This window comes from Physcomitrium patens, chromosome 25, assembly GCF_059467195.1.
Source record: "Physcomitrium patens ecotype Gransden chromosome 25, ASM5946719v1, whole genome shotgun sequence".
NCBI lineage: Eukaryota > Viridiplantae > Streptophyta > Bryopsida > Funariales > Funariaceae > Physcomitrium > Physcomitrium patens.
In genome coordinates, this window is record NC_143434.1 from 5,848,200 (window position 1) to 5,866,964 (window position 18,765).

At 41.7% G+C, this 18,765-nt stretch overlaps 3 protein-coding genes across 4 annotated transcripts; 1 reads left to right on the forward strand and 2 right to left on the reverse strand.

Moving 5' to 3' along the window:
* Positions 1 to 2,465: 2,465 nt before the first annotated feature.
* LOC112277569 (uncharacterized) lies at positions 2,466 to 4,747 on the reverse strand. Its single transcript, XM_024510067.3, has one exon. It carries the CDS (start codon positions 4,044 to 4,046, stop codon positions 2,769 to 2,771), a length of 1,278 nt encoding a protein of 425 aa, XP_024365835.1. The 5' UTR covers positions 4,047 to 4,747; the 3' UTR covers positions 2,466 to 2,768.
* A 2,520-nt stretch (positions 4,748 to 7,267) lies between these two features.
* LOC112277447 (SWI/SNF complex subunit SWI3A) lies at positions 7,268 to 13,762 on the forward strand. 2 transcript variants are annotated; one of them, XM_073531427.1, is made up of 9 exons: positions 7,268 to 7,632; positions 8,553 to 9,155; positions 9,473 to 10,005; positions 10,198 to 10,698; positions 11,216 to 11,388; positions 11,861 to 12,021; positions 12,204 to 12,394; positions 12,755 to 13,240; positions 13,670 to 13,762. In XM_073531427.1, the coding sequence occupies exons 1-9, from the start codon at positions 7,563 to 7,565 to the stop codon at positions 13,685 to 13,687; spliced, it is 2,736 nt and encodes a 911-aa protein (XP_073387528.1). In that variant the 5' UTR covers positions 7,268 to 7,562; the 3' UTR covers positions 13,688 to 13,762. The 2 variants fall into 2 exon arrangements, with proteins under 2 accessions (XP_073387528.1, XP_024365546.1); XM_024509778.3 differs by lacking the exon at positions 13,670 to 13,762 and having other exon boundaries at positions 12,755 to 13,541.
* A 680-nt stretch (positions 13,763 to 14,442) lies between these two features.
* On the reverse strand, positions 14,443 to 17,606 carry LOC112277448 (2,3-bisphosphoglycerate-independent phosphoglycerate mutase). The gene is made up of 7 exons (XM_024509780.3): positions 17,470 to 17,606; positions 16,958 to 17,310; positions 16,272 to 16,629; positions 15,700 to 16,127; positions 15,289 to 15,574; positions 14,954 to 15,109; positions 14,443 to 14,752 (listed from the first exon to the last, which is right to left on the reverse strand). Exons 2-7 carry the CDS (start codon positions 17,251 to 17,253, stop codon positions 14,594 to 14,596), a joined length of 1,683 nt encoding a protein of 560 aa, XP_024365548.1. The 5' UTR covers positions 17,254 to 17,310; positions 17,470 to 17,606; the 3' UTR covers positions 14,443 to 14,593.
* Positions 17,607 to 18,765: the final 1,159 nt, after the last annotated feature.

The following is an 18,765-nucleotide window of genomic DNA, read 5'->3' on the forward strand; positions in this document are numbered from 1 at the left end:
ACCCGGCCTGCTCACCCGTATCCTCGCTGCCCGCCCGCCCGCCTTCTGGGAACGCGATTGCGTTCTCGTTCGTCCCCACGCTCGCCTTCATTATCGGGCTCGCGCCCCCCTCAGTCGAACCACATGTTCTCAAATGGCTGTGTTTTTAGTGAGTGTTTTCTAGCAATAATTTTTTTCAATAAATTATTGCATGATCCTTAATCAAGTCTAATAAAAAAGTCTTATTATTTTATTGAAGGAGATGATTTTATTTTTCCAGATTTTACTTTATTTTAATTCTATAATATAATATAACTATTTTTTATATTTTAATATTATGATTTTTTTCAATAACAACTTTAAGTTATTCTCTCCTTATATACAAAATTTTTAATATGTACTTGCTATTGAGAGCATCCAAATAAATCAAATTTTGTAACATTTAATGTATCTATAAATTTTGCACAATTTCAATGTTGTAATTCCATTAGTAAAAATCACATCAATACAATCTTTAAATACATGCAATCTATTCACTACATCATAAAAATACCCATGTCCACTCAAATACACATGTCCACTCAATTTTTGTTTCATTTTATTTGAGCCAATCACTTTATTCAATGTGATTTTCATACTAACGATATATGTTTTAAATACTATTTTAAAACCCAATTTTGTAAGTGACTACCATCTTAGGAATTATCAATTACAAGTTCAAGTCAATGGCTCAAGGTTTTGTTTCTCCCCTTCCATATTCTTTGTACTTAAAAGGCCATCATTGAGAGAAAAGAGAAAGTAGCAAGTGAGTCTGCTTGACACAACCAAAATATTTATTTCAAAACTTAATACATTCAATTCAAGATGGTCACACTATTTACTGAAAAAAAATTCAATACACTCAAGATATTGTTTTGAGATAATGTGTTTTTGCTTGAATTCATCGTCCTAGAACTAATATAAAAAGTAGAAACACCAAATTATATACAACTATATATATATATATATATATATATAAACTACTCAAATTATTGATTCGGATGAACATCTACTCCCCTCTCATGAAATTGTTTCTCATGACCCCAACAATGAATCTCAAAACATCTGTTTCGTATCAATAAACTTTTCATCTGCAAAAGAAATAATATTAATAACAATACAGCCATTCATTGCAAAGTGAACGGTAGTTTTCGAAACACGAATGGAGAAAGACGCCAACTTTAGTCACCGGAAAACTCGGCACGCAATTTCGGCACTACCCCAGTTCCATAGAAGTTTTTTTTTTTTTTTTTTCTTATTGATGGAGGAAAGAGCGATTTGAGTGGCAGATAGCATCCACACCAAATGCAAAGTAAAGAAATCTCTTGGAACTTGCATGATTTTTAAGAGCAGGAGGCCGTACTCGTTGTTCAATGGGTTCCTGTGGCCACTAAACCGCCGCATATGGAGCAGCCACAACCCCAACTTTTGCCACAACGACGCCTTTCTGATCTGAACAACCACGTCGGAGTTGGATTCGGATACTATCCTGGTTTCAGTTTGTTTGTTGGGGCCTACCATAGACAGTTGAAACCAACATGCGATGATCCCGGTCCCTGGAGTCGGCTTCGAAAAAGCAATTTCGAACAAGTTGGATCGTGCCGATTGGAACCACTGATGTACCCTGTTCTACAAGCAGAAACGTGGAGCAGATTTTTCCGAACGGGATGATCTAGTGGCGCTGAACACTGCTTTGCTTCGGAACTGTTGGAAGTGTACTTGTGTAAACAAATGGGCAGAGGCTACTCGGACGTCGAGAGTGAAAGTCCCCTTGATGCTGCCAAGTGGTACCCCTCGGTGTCTACGCAAAAGTTATAAATTGTATTTCATCTTCTCTTGTTCTCGATTTGTCTCCCTTTCGATCGGGTTGAAACGCGTACAACTGCTCGTCACTGGAGACGGAATGCAACATCACACAATGATTGAGAAAAATATGAGCAGGAATGCAAGTTCAACCTGTGCAGCATTTCCATAAAAAATGAAACTCAGTATACAATCCCTCGGTGATAATCTAATCTTATTTGGAAAACACATGCCCCCTCTCCCCACAAGCATTCAGAATGGTGTTTATCTTTAAGATGATGATTTGTGTGAAGGTGTAGATAAATATCTTCCATATCTTCATCTCTTTGAATCAGTAACAGTAATGAGGTGATCTTCAATGGTACCACACCCAGTGATTTTATCCTAGCTCTTTGTGGTAAGAGAAAGCAAAATTAAAGTTCTTTCTGTGATAACTTTAACGCTCAGGCATCCAGCCTGATAAATTCAATAAAAAAATCTGTAGAGATGCTTCATTCAATCGAGCAAGGTCACAAGTTCAGAATTTATTGGAATCCAAGGTTTAAGATGCGATTAATCACATGCAAATATCTTCTAAATGAGCGAATTTTACTGAAGAAATATATCAACTTTTCTCTCCCACACGCCATAGAATAATGCGAGAATAGCATGTTGCAATCGAGAAAATATTATAAATAACACACCCTCATGAATACAAATACTTGAATCCCCTATACTTCGCACTAATGTAGCAATATGACAGCACAGGAACATAATCTACGTTCTCATGAACCCAAGAAAAGAAGGATAATCAAAGATGAACCCTGCGTTAAATTTCTATGGCGATAAGCAGTCTTTCAATCTGACACAAGTTTCACATTCAATCATCAGGAGTTGTACTGCGTTCAACTAAGCTCCCATGTGGGACGTAAGCCATAAACCCTAAACCCTCAATAATCAGTGTGTAGCTACTCCGGAGGTGGTTGAACCCAAGCGAACTCCTCCGCATAGCCCTTACCCACTCCTTCGCCGCACGAACGCTCACATGTATACACAGCTATGGTCCCCCAATCTAAAGAGTTTGCCTCGTCCTTGAAATCTAAGAAATTAAGCAGCTGTGGCAACACCTGAAACTCGAAAATCCGGCGACTGCCACAGTGGGAGCACGAAGGGATGCCAGAGTTCTCCGGTTGCCCATTCAACGAAAGCCATAAGGGCTTCGCCGCTGGAGAGCGACAATATCTCAGCACTTGATCCGGTGCCTTTCCGATCTTAGCCAGAAAAGCTGCCCACAGTTGCATGTCTTGAGAGGCTTCATGAACATCTTCCAGATCAGCAGCGGTAAATTCTTCTCCAGCTTCTCTTCGTCTTTCATAATCTTCCAGAAGCAACTGCGCCTTGCTTTTTGTCTTATCCGATGCTGGTACATTTGCATTCGGGTCACTTAACTCGTCGACCTCATAATTGTCTTCCTCATCTACCACAAGCTCCATCTCTGGCCAGAGCTTGTCACTTACAGGTCCAGGAGAACAAACGGGAATATTCACGTCCATTTTACCTTCTTTCCTGGCAGCTTGCACCTGGCGACAATACACAGCATGGCTGCCTCGCCAGTGTTCGACCTGGTGACTTCGAGAACAGTACTTAGTCTGTTTGCAGGCAGCGCATGCTTTGTGCCCCTTCCATATCCCACACCACGTACACAAAGCAGCTCCCTCGGAAATAGGTAGGTCGTCCTCACCAGAGGGAGGGGTGTAAGAGTAGTACGAATTTTTTCGAAGCAATTGGCTGCGGAAGACTTTCACGCAACGTCGAGGATTTTCTTCAGGTTTTTTGGACTGATGATGTCGGTCCTGCTCCAGACAGGACGCATTTGGGCAGACGAAAACAAATAAGGACCTGTGGAATGCATCGTCAATATCATCTATGGGTGCATAGACCTGCAGAAGAAATTCAAGCGGACTATCGCAGATTCCGCAAGTAGATTGTTCTCCGGTTGGAATATTAATCGGGTCCAACCACGCCGGACATCCGCCAACTTTACTCGGGAAGTGCTGCCTCTCCACCTTCCATTTTTCCGAGTCTTCAACTGGCTGCACGAACCCTAACCCTACCAGCAGATTCTCCGCCTCCTCGTCATCATCCCCAGCTTCAGCTTCGGTGTGGCCACGTGAGCCATCAATATGCAGGTCTGCAATCCCGTTACTGAATTCCGCCTCGTCATCGACGTCCTTCAAATTCCCCATGTCGAGGCTGAGTAAACCAAAATCTACCTGCTTCTCTTTCAGAGACTAAACCCTAGGTGAGAACCCTCTCTAACACTATCTACATCAATCCAGATGACTACAACGAAAACTAGGGCAACGTTTCACGCACAGATGCAACACCAACTCAAAACCTCAGAGATAATCACGAACCAAACAGTGCCCGAATCTTTCACAACCAAAAAGCCCGTCGAAGTAGGACAGCGAGTACCACAAACTTCAAACCCACCATGACGCTACGAATTGTCCGCCCAAGAGACCGCACAAATACCCAACTCCACAACGCGCACCCTAAAGCCGTCGCCGAACGTGAAACACTACATTCTAATCCCAGGAAACGAATGTGTTTGTCGTGAAACAAATCACAATGCACGCGCTGAGAGAATCCACTAGCGGCGCACAGGAAACAATCTTTCTTTCAACGCTCATCCTCACGTCAGGCACTCGACCCTCACTAGACCCACGCTGCGCCACGAAAAGTGGTCACAATCCGATGAATCAGCAGAACACAGAAACAATTTCTTAAAGCTAAATCCAGCCAATTCGTCCGCCATCGCTTGCGATACAGAGGGTATGTCGTTTTTCAAATCCGAGCATCTGGATCCATTCCCAAGAATCTCCTCGTCAGAGTTTGGTTTGAATTTCGTCACGTGCAATATCCCTCAACTGTGAATAGAGGGCTGAGACAACTTTTTTATGTCGGTCACTAGCTTCCCACCCGACTGTTTATAGGTAGTGTAGAAACTTCTTTTCAGGAATTGAAAAATACATCTTTATGTATACATCTCTCTCTTTCTCTATGTATATATAGATAAAACCCATGCAGTTGGTCACAAAAAAAGATTGTAGACTATGTGTTGTAAATTAATTTTTTGTTTGAAACTCCATGTTGTGTGCCATTCTACTATGTTCTATACCATCCCATGTGTTTGGTGCTTCCGAGCTCCATGCCAAACGAGCTTGCACTGACACTCTTGACAATTTACAGCATGCAGATTTTGATCTCTAATTGATCAAAAGTTAAATTATTGCTTCATTTTTGATAAATGTAATGAAATATGCAATCAATCAAAAATGGTTTTTACTTTCTCTCGTTTATCCAGTTGGTTTATCCCTCCTAAGCTAATTTATATAAGAGATATATGTGTCTGTTAAATATAGTTATACATTAAAAATAGGATGAGTTTTATGTGATTGTCATGTTGTGTGTTTTATAGTGATTGGTTTTTTTATTTTATTATTAATTCATAATATGTTTTTGAAGTGTAGAGTATACTAAAATGATGGATTATCAAAATCTGGAGCATACACAATGAGTGTCTTTTAATCTCACTATTTAAAATGAATTTGTTTAGTTCCATGTAAAAGAGATTCATAAATTATGTTAAAGTATTGGAGGTTTATTGTTGGTGATTTTTGTGTGTTTTTTGTCTCATAAATTTTATGATCCTATAAATAATATAGCTATCATAAATTATTCAACATTAGCTTTGTCATTTCCAATTAAGCACTTTGTTGCATCCTAATTATGAAATCTTATTAAAATGCAAATCTTGAATATATTATTTTTTTTTATTCTTTTTTATTTTTTTGTAGCTGCTTTTACATATGTGTGTCTATGTTTACAAATGTGTACAAACATCCACAAACATACATACATACATAAGAATAAATTGTATAGTTATGTATCATAACTCATTGAAAATAAAATTTTAATATTCAACAATTTAAGTATTTAATATATCATGCACATAAAATAATAATATTTTATTCTAAGAATTTAAAATTAAAATATTAGAGACAAATAATAAAAATACAGAGTTGTTTTAAACTCTTGATAATTAAGATGTTCTTTAAAGATAAAAACAAAAACAATCAATGGAATCAAAACCAAATACTATATTGTACAAATAATGCATTAGCATGTGTGATTTGAATTGCCAATTTTAAAGTTGATTCTATTTATAGATGTGCTTCATTTTTTAAAAAATATTTTATATTTATTCATATTGGATAAAACATTACATATACATTAACATGCTTTTTGTTCTTTTGTTTTGTCTTGTTTTGTTTTGTTTTTTTTTTGTTTCTTGTTTTTTGTTTTAGTATAACACCAACTCACACTAAAATCTTTTTGTAGAGTATTCATAACTCATGGTCTTATTTCAAATTAAATTTTCAACAATAATAATATTTCATCTTTGATATAGTATTTTCAAGTTTTCAACATAGTAAGTTTTATGAAGGTAAAAGTTATAGTCTTAATTATGCATTATACATTTATAGTTTAAATCCATCTAAACAGAGGAAAAATACAAAAATAAAATATTTTGTTATCTTTGTTCCACTATTAACATGTATGACTTTTGGTTTATGTTGAAAGTGGATTACACAATAATTTCATAAAATAACTCTTAATTCTTTAAGAGTTAATCCAAATCCAATGAAAACCAACCACATTCATCATGAATATCATATTCTTCATCAATTTAAAAACTTAGGTCTATTTGACATTCCCCTAAAATAAACATAATTATCAATAAAACAAATCTTTCTTTAAATTCATTAAAAAAATCTATTTCCAACCCATCCAAATGAATCACCGAATACAATGAAACAAACAAAATATAGCAACCCATGAACACGCATAGAAATACAGATGGAACTCAACGAGAGCAAAAGCATCTGGGGGTTCAAAAGTCAACGCCGAACCCAGTTAGGAAAGAACATGGAAGTTGCGGACATGGAAAACTGAAGGGAAAGAAAAGGGCGGAGACAACGAGGAGCAAAATCGACAGCGGCGGAGTCATTGAGACGACGAGGTGGGGCGAGCGGGAGGGAACTAAGAAGATAATGGCGCACTAACTCACTCATGAAGACGTGGAAGGAAGGAAGGAAGGAAGAGAAGCATGCATGCAGTAAGGCAAGCATGCGGTATTAATAACAACAGTAATTATAATACTAAGAAGGAGGAGGAGAAGAAGAAGAAGATGTCGACCACGACGCAGAGGAGACTGAGAAGAAGGGAGGGGAGGGGAGAGGGGATGCTCGTGTTCCAAAGCAGAGAGCGGCTCAACTGCATCATCGGAGCTCAGCAGGCAGGGATGGAGTGGCGATGGAGAGACACAGGAGGAGAAGCTTCCTCCCACGAGGAAAAGACACGAGGAGAGGTGAAGAAGCCATGGCTTTGACGGGAGAGACCTAGTGAGTGAGTGAGATACAGAAGAATCCTAAGCAAGCCAGCAAGCAAGCAAACGGCTATCATCAGTCCATTCTCTCTCTCACCCTGTGCTGGCTATGGCGGACACCACATTTCGGCGTCTTCACACCCACCTGCGAGGAGCCAACGGGGCGGGACAGGGCGGGAGGCAGCTGAGGAGCGGGGCGGACCGCAGTGGAGGAGCCAGGTTATATGGTGGGGTGATGGTGGGCGTTGCCGTGATCAGGGTTTGAGTTTCGTGTTAAGTCGTAGAGACGGCTGGCGTTTTGTGTTGCCTCATGGCCGCGCGGCGTCAGCCGGCTGCTGTTGCTACTGCTACTGCTGCTACTGCTGCGGCTTCTCCCGCTGGTGGGTTTCCATCTCGATTGCTCCCACGATTGATACTGCGGTCGGGGCTCTGATTTTTTGATTTTTTTGATTTGTTTATTGTATATATTTTTTCCTCTTTGTGTGTTTGTGTTCAGTTGTGTGAGCGATGAATTGTAATCGCCAAACCTAGTGCGGGAGGGTTGGAAGAAAATGTGGGAGAGTATGGTCTAGTGGTTTCGAGAATCATCGCACTTGATCCGGGAGGTCTTCCTTGTAGAGCAAAATTTGGAGCTTTGTTGTTTAGGCATTTTTAGCGGACGTAGCGGTATGAAACACTTAAACACATTGCTTGTGTTTTGGGTGCCACTAGAGATTGGAAATATGATTTGCTGAGGAACGACGGCGTGAATCAATACCCGGTAGTTACATTTCCTCAGATGGGGAGAGCTAATGTCTTGGATTTTCCCTCCACCTTCTGTTTGATTATGATCAGAAGATTCATCCCCATCTCATCTGCAATTTGTCGAGCCCAGACAAGGGGAGCAGAAGCCAATGCAAGGATATTTTAAATTTGATGAGCCGTTGGTTGTGAGATTTCAGAGGGGTGACAGTTATGGTGGTGATTGGACGAGTCTTTCTTGCTCAGGCAGTTTTTAAGTAATTTGTGTTTTTTCATGTTTAATGACATTAACGGGTGTAATAGTTACAAAGGAGCAGCAATTTTGGAGGTAAACTGTGGTCATTATGAATACACATGTAGTTCTATAGTAGGTCGGTATCCTGCAGCTAGATCAAGAAGTTGACGGTGAGTCCGGAAAAATGTTACAGCTTGTCATCGTTAATATAAAGTTCATCAAGTGGTTATATGTTTAACACTTCCTTATGAGATGGTTGAGGAATTTTTCTTGAGTGTTTACAAATGTGGATGAATTGTGTTGAATCTGGTACTGCACTTGTAGGATTGAAGATCAAGGTTAAGGCAGCAGTGGGGGCAGCAAATTTGAACAAATATCATCTGCAAGAAAGTGGAGAGGTTGTCGCAGCTGAGCCAGGGAACGGACTCGTATCAAACGCAATAATGCTGAAGCGAAAACACTTAACGCCTCCGGGGTCCCCCTCTGCCAGTAAGAGACCTCCAAGGGGGGATTCCCCGAATCTTGGGGCTACCAATGGGGAGCTAGTGGAGACAGAAGCTAAGAAAATTGCAACAAATTTAACAGATCTGAATGTTGTCAAGCAGGATATTTTAAAATCGGATGGAGTAGTTGGAAGTGTATCAGGAACAGAACCGGTGGAATTAAGGGTGGATATATTGGGCGAGAAAGGGAATAAGGTGCTCACAAGTCCGCAGGACGAGGTTTTAGTGGGCTCCTCGGCAACAGCAGATCGTCTACATGAGACGTCAAGTGTTGGGCCGAAAGCAAACATGGATACTGTGGACGTCGGTGATCAGTCCCCATCGCTGGTCCTTGAATTGCATGTGTCATCGTCTTCGGCTCCATCGAATCCCACGGATCCAGCAGAAGAAAAACCCAAGCATCACACGATTCCCAGTCATGCTGGTAGGAAGTGGTTATATGCCTAATTCTTTTTCTTACGCCATGTTGCAGTCCCTTTTGAACCAGTGCTTACTTTAGGGGGACATTATATGACATCACAGAACGGATTGTTCTGCAGTTGCTTTTATCGAGTCCTTGTGATTGCTGTGACACTGAAAATGTCGGGATAAGAGGTTGGTAGCTTTCGTCACAGATTCCTCTAATCCTCTAGAATATACTTGTTTTGCTCATAATCATGAAGCTGTATCCTTTGTGAATTTGAGTTTGCGAATGATGGACAATTATTTGAGAGGAAATACATTTCGATGTTGTTTTGGCAGGCTGGTTTTCATGGACTGACATACATACGCTTGAGAAGAGGGGCTTGCCGGAGTTTTTTAATGGTAAAGTGCCAGGTAAAACTCCAGAGATGTACATGGAATTCAGGAACGCAGTGATGAAGAAATATCGGGAGCATTTGGGAAAGGTCTTTACCGTTGCTGATGTGTTGGAGCTTCTCAATGGCGTGGATGAGAAGTCCATTCATCGAATCATGGAATTCTTGGATCATTGGGGATTGATTAACTATCATGCCCCTGCTGAATTCCTACCTCCTTGGACGCATCACACTACTGTTTTGGAATCAGATGCAGCTCTTATGCTGCGGGCTTTACCTCGAAAAGGTTCAAGTTTGTATCAATTTGATACTTCTGCACCTGTCCTGCAGCAGAATATGGTGAAATTAAAACCAGCTAAAACTAAAGAGGCAGTCATTGCAGATATGCTTGCATTAGAGGGAGGAACCGAAGTGGAGTATCATTGCAATTTTTGTTCTGCAGATTGCAGTAAACAACGTTATCACTGTCAGAAGCAGGTGATTCCTTCCATTGTTTTGCATGCTCTGCTGAGTTTCTGCTCAATACCTTCTTCCACAGAAAATTTAGAACGGTTGTGCTTTGTTTGTTTGGAACATCTCTATCGTATTCTTTATTTTGGATCGTACGGTAATCCTCACATCATTCATCCGACTGAGAGTGTTATATGTGGTGTTTCTGGGTTTTGGCAGGCTGATTTTGATCTATGCTCAGATTGCTACAGTGAAGGGCAATTTGGGCCGGGTATGTTGGCGACAGATTTTATAAAAATGGATGTCACAGAAGCATTCAACGCAAACGGGGGAGGTTGGTCGGATCAGGAAACCCTCCTGCTGCTGGAGGCTTTAGAACTATATGGAGATAACTGGAACGAAATAGCGGAGCATGTTGCAACCAAGTCAAAAGCACAGTGCATTTTGCATTTTATTCGGCTCCCTGTTGAAGACTCCTTCTCAGAAGATGCAGATGGTTCCGGATTGACCAATAATGTTCCTGCTTCGGCTTCCATTCCGAATAATAATAGCACAGCGCAGAGTGAACCAAAAGAAGAGGAAGCATTAGAAGAAGCACCTAAAGATTGTACTGCCAACGAACCGAGCACAGACGTTGCAGTTGAACTTCTGCATGAAGAGTTGGTGATGCCAACAAACCTTGCCGCATTTGCTGAAGCCGGCAACCCCGTCATGGCTCAGGTAGGTTGATTACAGCTTTACACCTGCGATGTGTGTCCGAATGGATGCATTTGTAGTATGTGAAGTCATTCTCTAATCATGTACGTTGATTAAGAGTTTGACCTTCAAAGATGAGTTATTTCATGTTTTATTATATTTAAATTTCTGGAGCCTAGTTCCTCCAGCCTTTATTTCGTCTTTTCCTTGGCAGTGTTATGATGTTTGTAGTGATTGCGTTAAAGTGCTAGCCAGCAGCATGGCTGAGTCTTCCCATTGCTTTCGCAAATGTAACAGAATCTCAGTGTGTGGGATCCACTTTTGGGGCCGATGAAGTCACTGAGGATGTGCCTGAGACCCGTCAGTGGCACTTGTGTTGTGGTTGATCATTTCTGGCTGGATTGGTAAGAGAAAGTTTCTAAAGCCCTACTACATACTCTACTCTGGAGGATCAATTCTGAGTTGGCTCTTGTTCCTGCATAGGAAAGATCACTAAATCAACTATCACAATTTCCATGACTCGATTGCCTGTGGTTTGTAGATGGCGTTCCTTGGTACTATGGTTGGATCAAAAATGGGTAGAGAGGCTGCAATAGCTTCATTAGGAGCGCTTCAAATGAAGGATCCTGGGATTCGTCTTGCAGCAGAGACTGCTATGATCCTAGAAGACCCAGTTACGAACGTTCAGCCAAGTATATCAGAAAACCCTGACCGGTATGTTCTTTGCTTCTCGTGGTCCTATTCCGCAGTTATTGTTGTAAATTGTGTTGGCTATTTTAACATGAACGCTCGCTGGTGCCAATGCGAAGAATTGGTTTAAATTAGTTTTGGTTGACTTACCAATGAGGTTTGTGGCAAGTTCCTGAAATTTTTAAGGTGTTGCTGAAGTTATTTCTCTCTAATGCTCTAAAAAAGTGCAATATCTTCAGAAGTTAAGTTCCCCGCACATGTATGTATATGTACCCAATATCGATTACCATTGACCTTGTGATTATGAGTCATATTTTAAAGTAACTCTACACTGAAGTTGTGGTCAGCGATGTAGATGGCACCTATCTCAATTTTAATGTTGCATGCAAGTTTTTTACAGTTCTTAATATGTGCCGAATCGCTTCGATAAATGTGATATGTCTCTCGAAATCAGATACCATAAACATATCTTAATTGGCATGTTCGCATCATGCAGTTCAGTTCAGGTAGATGAGGATATGCAAAGTGGAGTTGAGACCGCGCCAGCAGGTGATGCAGACCCAAGCTCACCTGATGGGGTTAAAATTCCTGTGTCCGACAGTGCTGCTACTGCCCAAAACGATGATGGTGCCCCCACTCAATCAGAACTCAACTTAGGTACTAAAGTTGACCATGTATTCATTTTACATGCTGGTTTGTTGAGTTTGTCCTTGAAGTGGTTTGTTTTATGTGCTGTGTTAAGTGACTCAGTATTTTATTTGCCCAAGCCTGCACATTTGTCTTGGTAATTTGGAAGTTATGGTTTAGTCTCAATTAGAGAAATTGAATGGTTCTCGCAGGTAAGGAGGTTGTTCATAAGACAGATGTTGCAGAACAAAAATTGAATGTCTTGGAGGAGGCTAGAGTTGCAGGACGCGTGAAGCAGGCAGCAGCAAGCGCCTTGGCGGCTGTAGCTGTCAAAGCTAAGCTTCTGGCTGACCAGGAAGAGCGTGAGATGCAGCGATTAATCGCAGTTGTTATTGATCAACAGGTATTCCACAAACCTTTTCTTTTGTGGTGCATTCGTACTGAAAGAATGTTTGATCTATGCGCACTTTCGAAACAGTTAGCATACATATTGCAAGGTGTTGTGCAGGATCTAAGTCTGTAAAATCGTCAAAGCTGATATTTCAGGTTCTTCCATGGTGCTTTTGAAAGGTTCTGACATTAGTTGCATTGCGCAAGTCATTCGCTTGTTACTAACCCATTTTCTTTCCAATAACTAGGATAGTTCTTCACGAAATATCTCGTGCTCTGGCTTTCTCTATTCCTCCAGTCTTCTTCACTTTTCCTGAGAAATGCTTTCCTTGATTTAATTTTCTGACTGATTCAATTCATTTGGTTCTTACAGTTAAAAAAGCTGGAGCTAAAGTTGAAGTTTCTAAACGAGTTGGATAGCGAACTTCTAAAGCATTGTGATGCAGTCGAGCGTGACCGATTATTCTTTTTTGAAAATCAGACCCGAATAGCAGCCTCTCATTTGGGCACAAGTTCTAATTCTAATCCACCCACATCCCCCTCTGGACAAGAACAGCCTGCTCGCCAACATCAACATCCACAGGCTCCTGCCATGGCCCAAGGGCCTGTGTCCTTTCAAGGGCATATGTATATGCATGGTTTTCAAGGCATGTCTCATCCTCCAGGTGTTTCTTTCAACCATCAAATGCAGCCCAACCATACAACTGATTTCATGCAATCACAAATGTATCAAGGACTTGCAAATACAGTGCATGCAGGATCCATGACTGTTCAACAAAACCATTTTGGAAGACATATGATGATTGGCGGAAGTGCGCCCCTTCATTTGCTTCAGGGGCGCCAAATAGGACCTCATGAGGTAACTCCTCCCCCCAAGTTCTTGGGAGGTCTTTGACACAATCTGGTGATGCCCCTGGTCAAGGACTAGGTGGACCCATGTTGGGCGTTCCAGGATTATCAAGACCTATGTCAGGTGGTGCACTCGGTGGTAGGTACAGTAGATTCAAAGTCGTATTTACAGAGATCTGCTGCTATGTAGATTAGAAATGCTTCTGAAGGTGAATTTTATTCTGGTCATACAGGAGTTGTAACTTTGAGATATCATTTTCTTGAGACTTTGTAGAGTGGCACGAAATTCAGTAGACAGCATTTCACGACAATGTCTGATCTCTCTGTCATCTGTGGCTGCATATGTGGTCATTGCATTTGCCCGCACAAGTAGGCCCTCTCACATCCAGGAATTTGGACACTTCGAACGTGATTAACCTTTTGATGGGATGTGTTTCAGAAAAACAAGTTGATGTAGAACATGACCTTTGGTGCACCATCAACAGTTGTAAAGGTTTTAAAGGACGCCAAAGCTGGCAACCTATTAAACTCAGCATGGGCATGTATTGGTGTGGTGGAAGGCTCGAGTTGCTTTACTCTGTTTCATAGCCCACGGCTTTCACTAATGCTATTTAGATTTTTCATAAATTTCTATTCTGCTATCCCTAGATGCAAATCTCCAAGCTCAAATTTTTGGCGCTAGTTCTGGGATCTCAGACTCTGATCGCCGCAATTAGACAATCGATCATTTCAGTTGATTCTTATCATCAATCGTAATTGTATGCAGTTTGATTTTTTCAATAGCGTATAGATAGCTGCTGCATTTCCAAAGATTCATGACGTGTCATCAATTATCTAGGTGGTATTGACGGCCTCGATGGACTAACAGTAGCCAAAGTTGATTTTAACTCATTACCCTTTCAATTAGAAGAGATTTAAGCCGAGTTTAAGACACTCACTTAGAGCTGAGATGCTCACATATCCCACTAACGATACCAGTAAGACTTGCATCAAATCATAAGTGACTCAGAAAATGCCGTGGACACACCTTAAATAACTATTACACTTTTTTTCGAAAATTATAAATGATAGTCCTTCCCTTGTACATGACGCAATTGCGCGGAATTTGAAGACTTAGAAATAGTATCAAACCCATGTGTTCATACATCTAGTCATCACAGTGCTCACAGAAATTATGGAATGCGCAAAAGCAGCTCACGAGTGACTTCGGGATTTGCTCCAATAACTAATAATGTCAACTATATCAAATTTGGTTACTTCATAACACATGAACAACGATTGGTGATCGTCAATGAGTTTTTCTAAAACCTTGTGAATAGCTTCATGTCTAAAACCAATCTGGTAGCTAAGTACTTATGTCGTTCTAGTCGAACGTCAGAAGCGATGGCACATATTCCTCTGGAGCTTCAAATCCCATGAGATTCATGAAAGTGGCTGTGATATTAGCAAGACCTGCTTTGGGAAGGTCATCACGGAATTTGATGTTCTCTGGTAACGCTGGCCCGCCGATTGCGACTGGAACCTGTTATGGAGACGGCTAAAAGGTCAGCTGACGTGAATGTTGAAGACATGAAAACGTATCAATTGGGTTGCATTAGTTATGCAATGATTGCAAAATCCAGGTACATGATCGTATACAGAAAATACTGCGGCATCAGCAGCATGTTTTCCAAACGCAATGCATTCCAATAATATAATAATATGCATGCAAGGTAAGATTTACCGGTGCCAGAGTATGAGAAGTGAGTGGTTGCACTTTGCCAGTCTCGTCACGGAGTGGCTCTCCAGTCTTTTTGCGCTGCGCCATGTCATCACAGTTGCCGTGGTCTGCGGTGATAAGGTAAATACCTCCCATTTGTTCCACGGCATCAATCAGCACCTGTACATGTCATCAACCATCCATTCTGGTTAAAATCCAATAATACTGCAAGGTAAAATCAGCGACGAAATTTCTCGTTTATATTTTTACAAAAGCCAATAATAGTATCTTAGTTCTCCTAAAGAGAAGAGTAAAAGATCCAACGAGTTTTCAGTTCTGTGAAAAAATGAAATGCGCACCTTTACTCCTTGGTCAACGGCTTCACATGCCATCTTGGTAGCTTCCAAATCCCCAGTATGACCAACCATGTCACCATTTGCAAAGTTTACTCGTACATAGTCAAACTCTCCTGACAAGAGAGCCTCTCGTGCAGCTTTGGCAATTTCAGCTGCCTTCATGTGAGGAGCTTGATTGAACTGGATGTTGTCACTTGGAATCTCGTGATAAGTTTCCAGAGTTTCATCAATTTTCCCGGATCGGTTACCGTTCCAAAAGAAAGTAACATGCCCAAACTTCTGCGTTTCACTGTCAGAAGTCCAATCAATTTATTAATAGACAAAACTAAGAGCCAATCAAAAATATCACGAAGAGGAATCAATTCTGTTCAATAACGACGTTTAAAGAAATTGATACAACTGACGCATTCATACCTGCAAGCAAATGTGCGGACACCATTGGCGCACAAGTACTGCCCCGAAGTGTTTTCAATCAATGGGGGAGAAATCAAGTAGTTGGATGGAAGCTTCAAATCACCATCGTACTGCATCATACCCAAGTACTTCACCTTCGGGAACCTGACCCTGTCGAAAGCGGTAAAGTCCTCGTACTCAAATGCCTTACTAATCTGAATCACTCGGTCTGCCCGGAAATTAATGTTCACAACAGCATCACCGTCTCCGATTGTTCCTACTGGTGCGCCATCCTTGTCCACGACAACGAACGGGGGGTAGAACTGATCGTTCAATTTAGGATCAGCTTCCTTCAACTTTGTCAGGGCATCAAGCGCACTCTCGAACTTGTGAGGAGCATCTCCTAATACATGAGCACGCCATCCACGCTCCACAATATTCCAGTCAGCCTGGAAAATTCCAAAGATCGGTCACCAATGTTATTACAAATCGTTTCGAAGTACTATACCTCACACCCCAATTCAAATATAACATGAAGAGGGTAAATAGACAGCTCACAAAGGGTTGTGTTGAAATGCACTAAATAGACTTACCTCATACCGATCCATGGTAACGTACATCCGTCCACCACCGGAAGCAATTCGGGCATCACAGCCCTGATTTCTCAAATTCTCACATTCCTTCTCCAGTTGTCCTACATACTTGATACTGGACCCATCGGGGACATCTCGACCGTCTGTCAAGACATGCACACGGATTCGCTTGCAACCGTGGTCATTGGCACCGTACATCAAAGCGTATAGCTGGTCCGTCCGGGAATGCACACCTCCGTCACTCAGAAGCCCGATGAAGTGAAGGGTCCCTCCATTAACCCAAGCATCCTTGGCATAATTCCAACCCTCTCCAGTGAACATAGATCCGGACTCTATGGCGTTATCCACAAGACTAGCACTGCAAGAAACATGTTTTCATTGAGAGTCAGAGTTTTATGTTCTAAAGAAGCCACTATCCGGCTCAATTTCCATTAAGAAATATTCGTAACTCTGACAAACTAAAAACGAAGCGAGATATTTGCCCATTAGTATGAAAGCCCCAAGACCAACAAGTTCAATTTCAAGATCAATTTCAAGTACAAGTTCAAGCTCCGCCGCATATTCTGAACTGACCATGTCTGCAATCAGATCGAGGAAACCAAAAGCGGAACAACATGTCCAAGCCTAAGGAGGATTCTAGCACCTTCACCAAACCAACCCAGGAGCAGAGAGCAGAACTAGATTACCCTTGCTGGATGATTTTCCCAGCTCCCATGGCATTATGGCCGACCTCACTGTTCCCCATGTCGGCATCGCTCGGCAGCCCCACAGCAGTACCGTGCGCTTTAATAGTGCGCCAGCGGCGCGGCGCACCCTCTTTCAAACTCTTGATCGTGGGACACTGCGCATTGTAGATAGCATTGAACTCGTCTTCCCTGTTCTCACCCCAACCATCCAACACCACAAGCAAAAATGGCTTTCCCTTGGGAATCGTCGGATGCGGGGTCAGTTGGTACTCCGCCGCCGCGTTCGGTGCCACCATCTTGGCTCACTCTTCACCAAAAACCGGACCCAACGCGATTGCTCTCCTTCACGCAACCTGCAAACCAAGCAGACTACAATCAACACCAACAGAACCTCCCTCGCACCATAGAATCACCTTTCAAACTACAGCAACCGTTTTGTGGGTCAAACCAAGAGAGAGCGAAAAAGCACATCAGATCAAGCCCATTATTAGAACGGCAGCAGCGATACTTACAATGATAGCTCTATGCAAATTGGAAGACAAGACGGGAGAATGGCTTCTGTTCGATGGACAAAACCAAGAGCCAGTGGCTGGTGGCTTTCACGGAACTTCGTGGCCTCCAACGACCTAACTTAGAACGCTGAACCTCTCGGGCCCCGTCCGATGCACGAGACGCGAGGACGAGATTTTAAACAGTTCCTGCAATCTACCAGTTCTCCGATTGCTGATCTTCCTCCACTTACTCGGAAAACGCCGGATCAGAGACACGATCGTCGACTTCGTGGGTTTTGGGGGCGCCGAAGAGGCACGCGGAGCTCATGGGCCGTCCCTCATCCACCCAAAGTCATTCATCTACTTAGTTTCTTCCCGATACCATATTCATGTCCCGGTAAAACGGGTATGGAATCAAGATAGCGTGAGGAATATGCTCTCCTCTGGGGTTGGATAGCAAACAAGTAAAGAACAAAGGGTGTTGTAGCTTTTTGACCGCGGATGTGGATGATGCACCGGCTTGCGCAATCGATGGCTGTGGAAACAGGGAATCTGGGTTGTTCTTATTAATTAAGCGTCACATCGTGGAATGTGCCTCTTCCTCGCACAGTTGTACGCGACTGCAGAAGGTTCTGTCTCTAAACGAAGGAAATATTGTGGATCAACAGAAAAATAGAAGAACATGTTCATTTTAGAAGAACAAAGAACAAGATATTTTGAAGAAAAAAACCATTATTTGACGAAGAGTTTCTTCGCCTGTCCACTAAAAAACGTCCACTTGATAGTCAAACTTAAAATTGTAATTTGATGCAAAAATTACGCTCTAACTACGTCAAGTAGCTCGAATAAAATTAAATTGGGGTAGTCAACAAGGATTTAGTTCAGTTTGTGATCAACATTCAACAACACAAAGAAACAGCTTTAATTCTAGTTAATTAACTTTCATCAAAAAGAAAACGCGAGAGAAAGAACAAGCACAAGCAATAACTCAGAGCCCCAACACTTTGTGAAAAATAGAAGATGTCAACTAAGGCTTGAAGTAATGATCTTCAACTACAATGTATCAAAAGGAAAAGGAAAGCAAGCAGTGATACATTCAGCATAGCTCATAAGCTTTCAATCACGGCACAGGAGATGGGACATTGAACTGTAAACTCCGCTGATTTTGCAACGTTTAATAGTCAAAGCTAGAAATGAAACAGAGCAGAACTAGTGTAGTGGTTGTCAACAGCAATTACTACTCATTCACGAGATTCAACGCAGATTAATTTCATCGACAGGTGGTGATCGTGATCAGCCTCAATTCCACCAATCCAG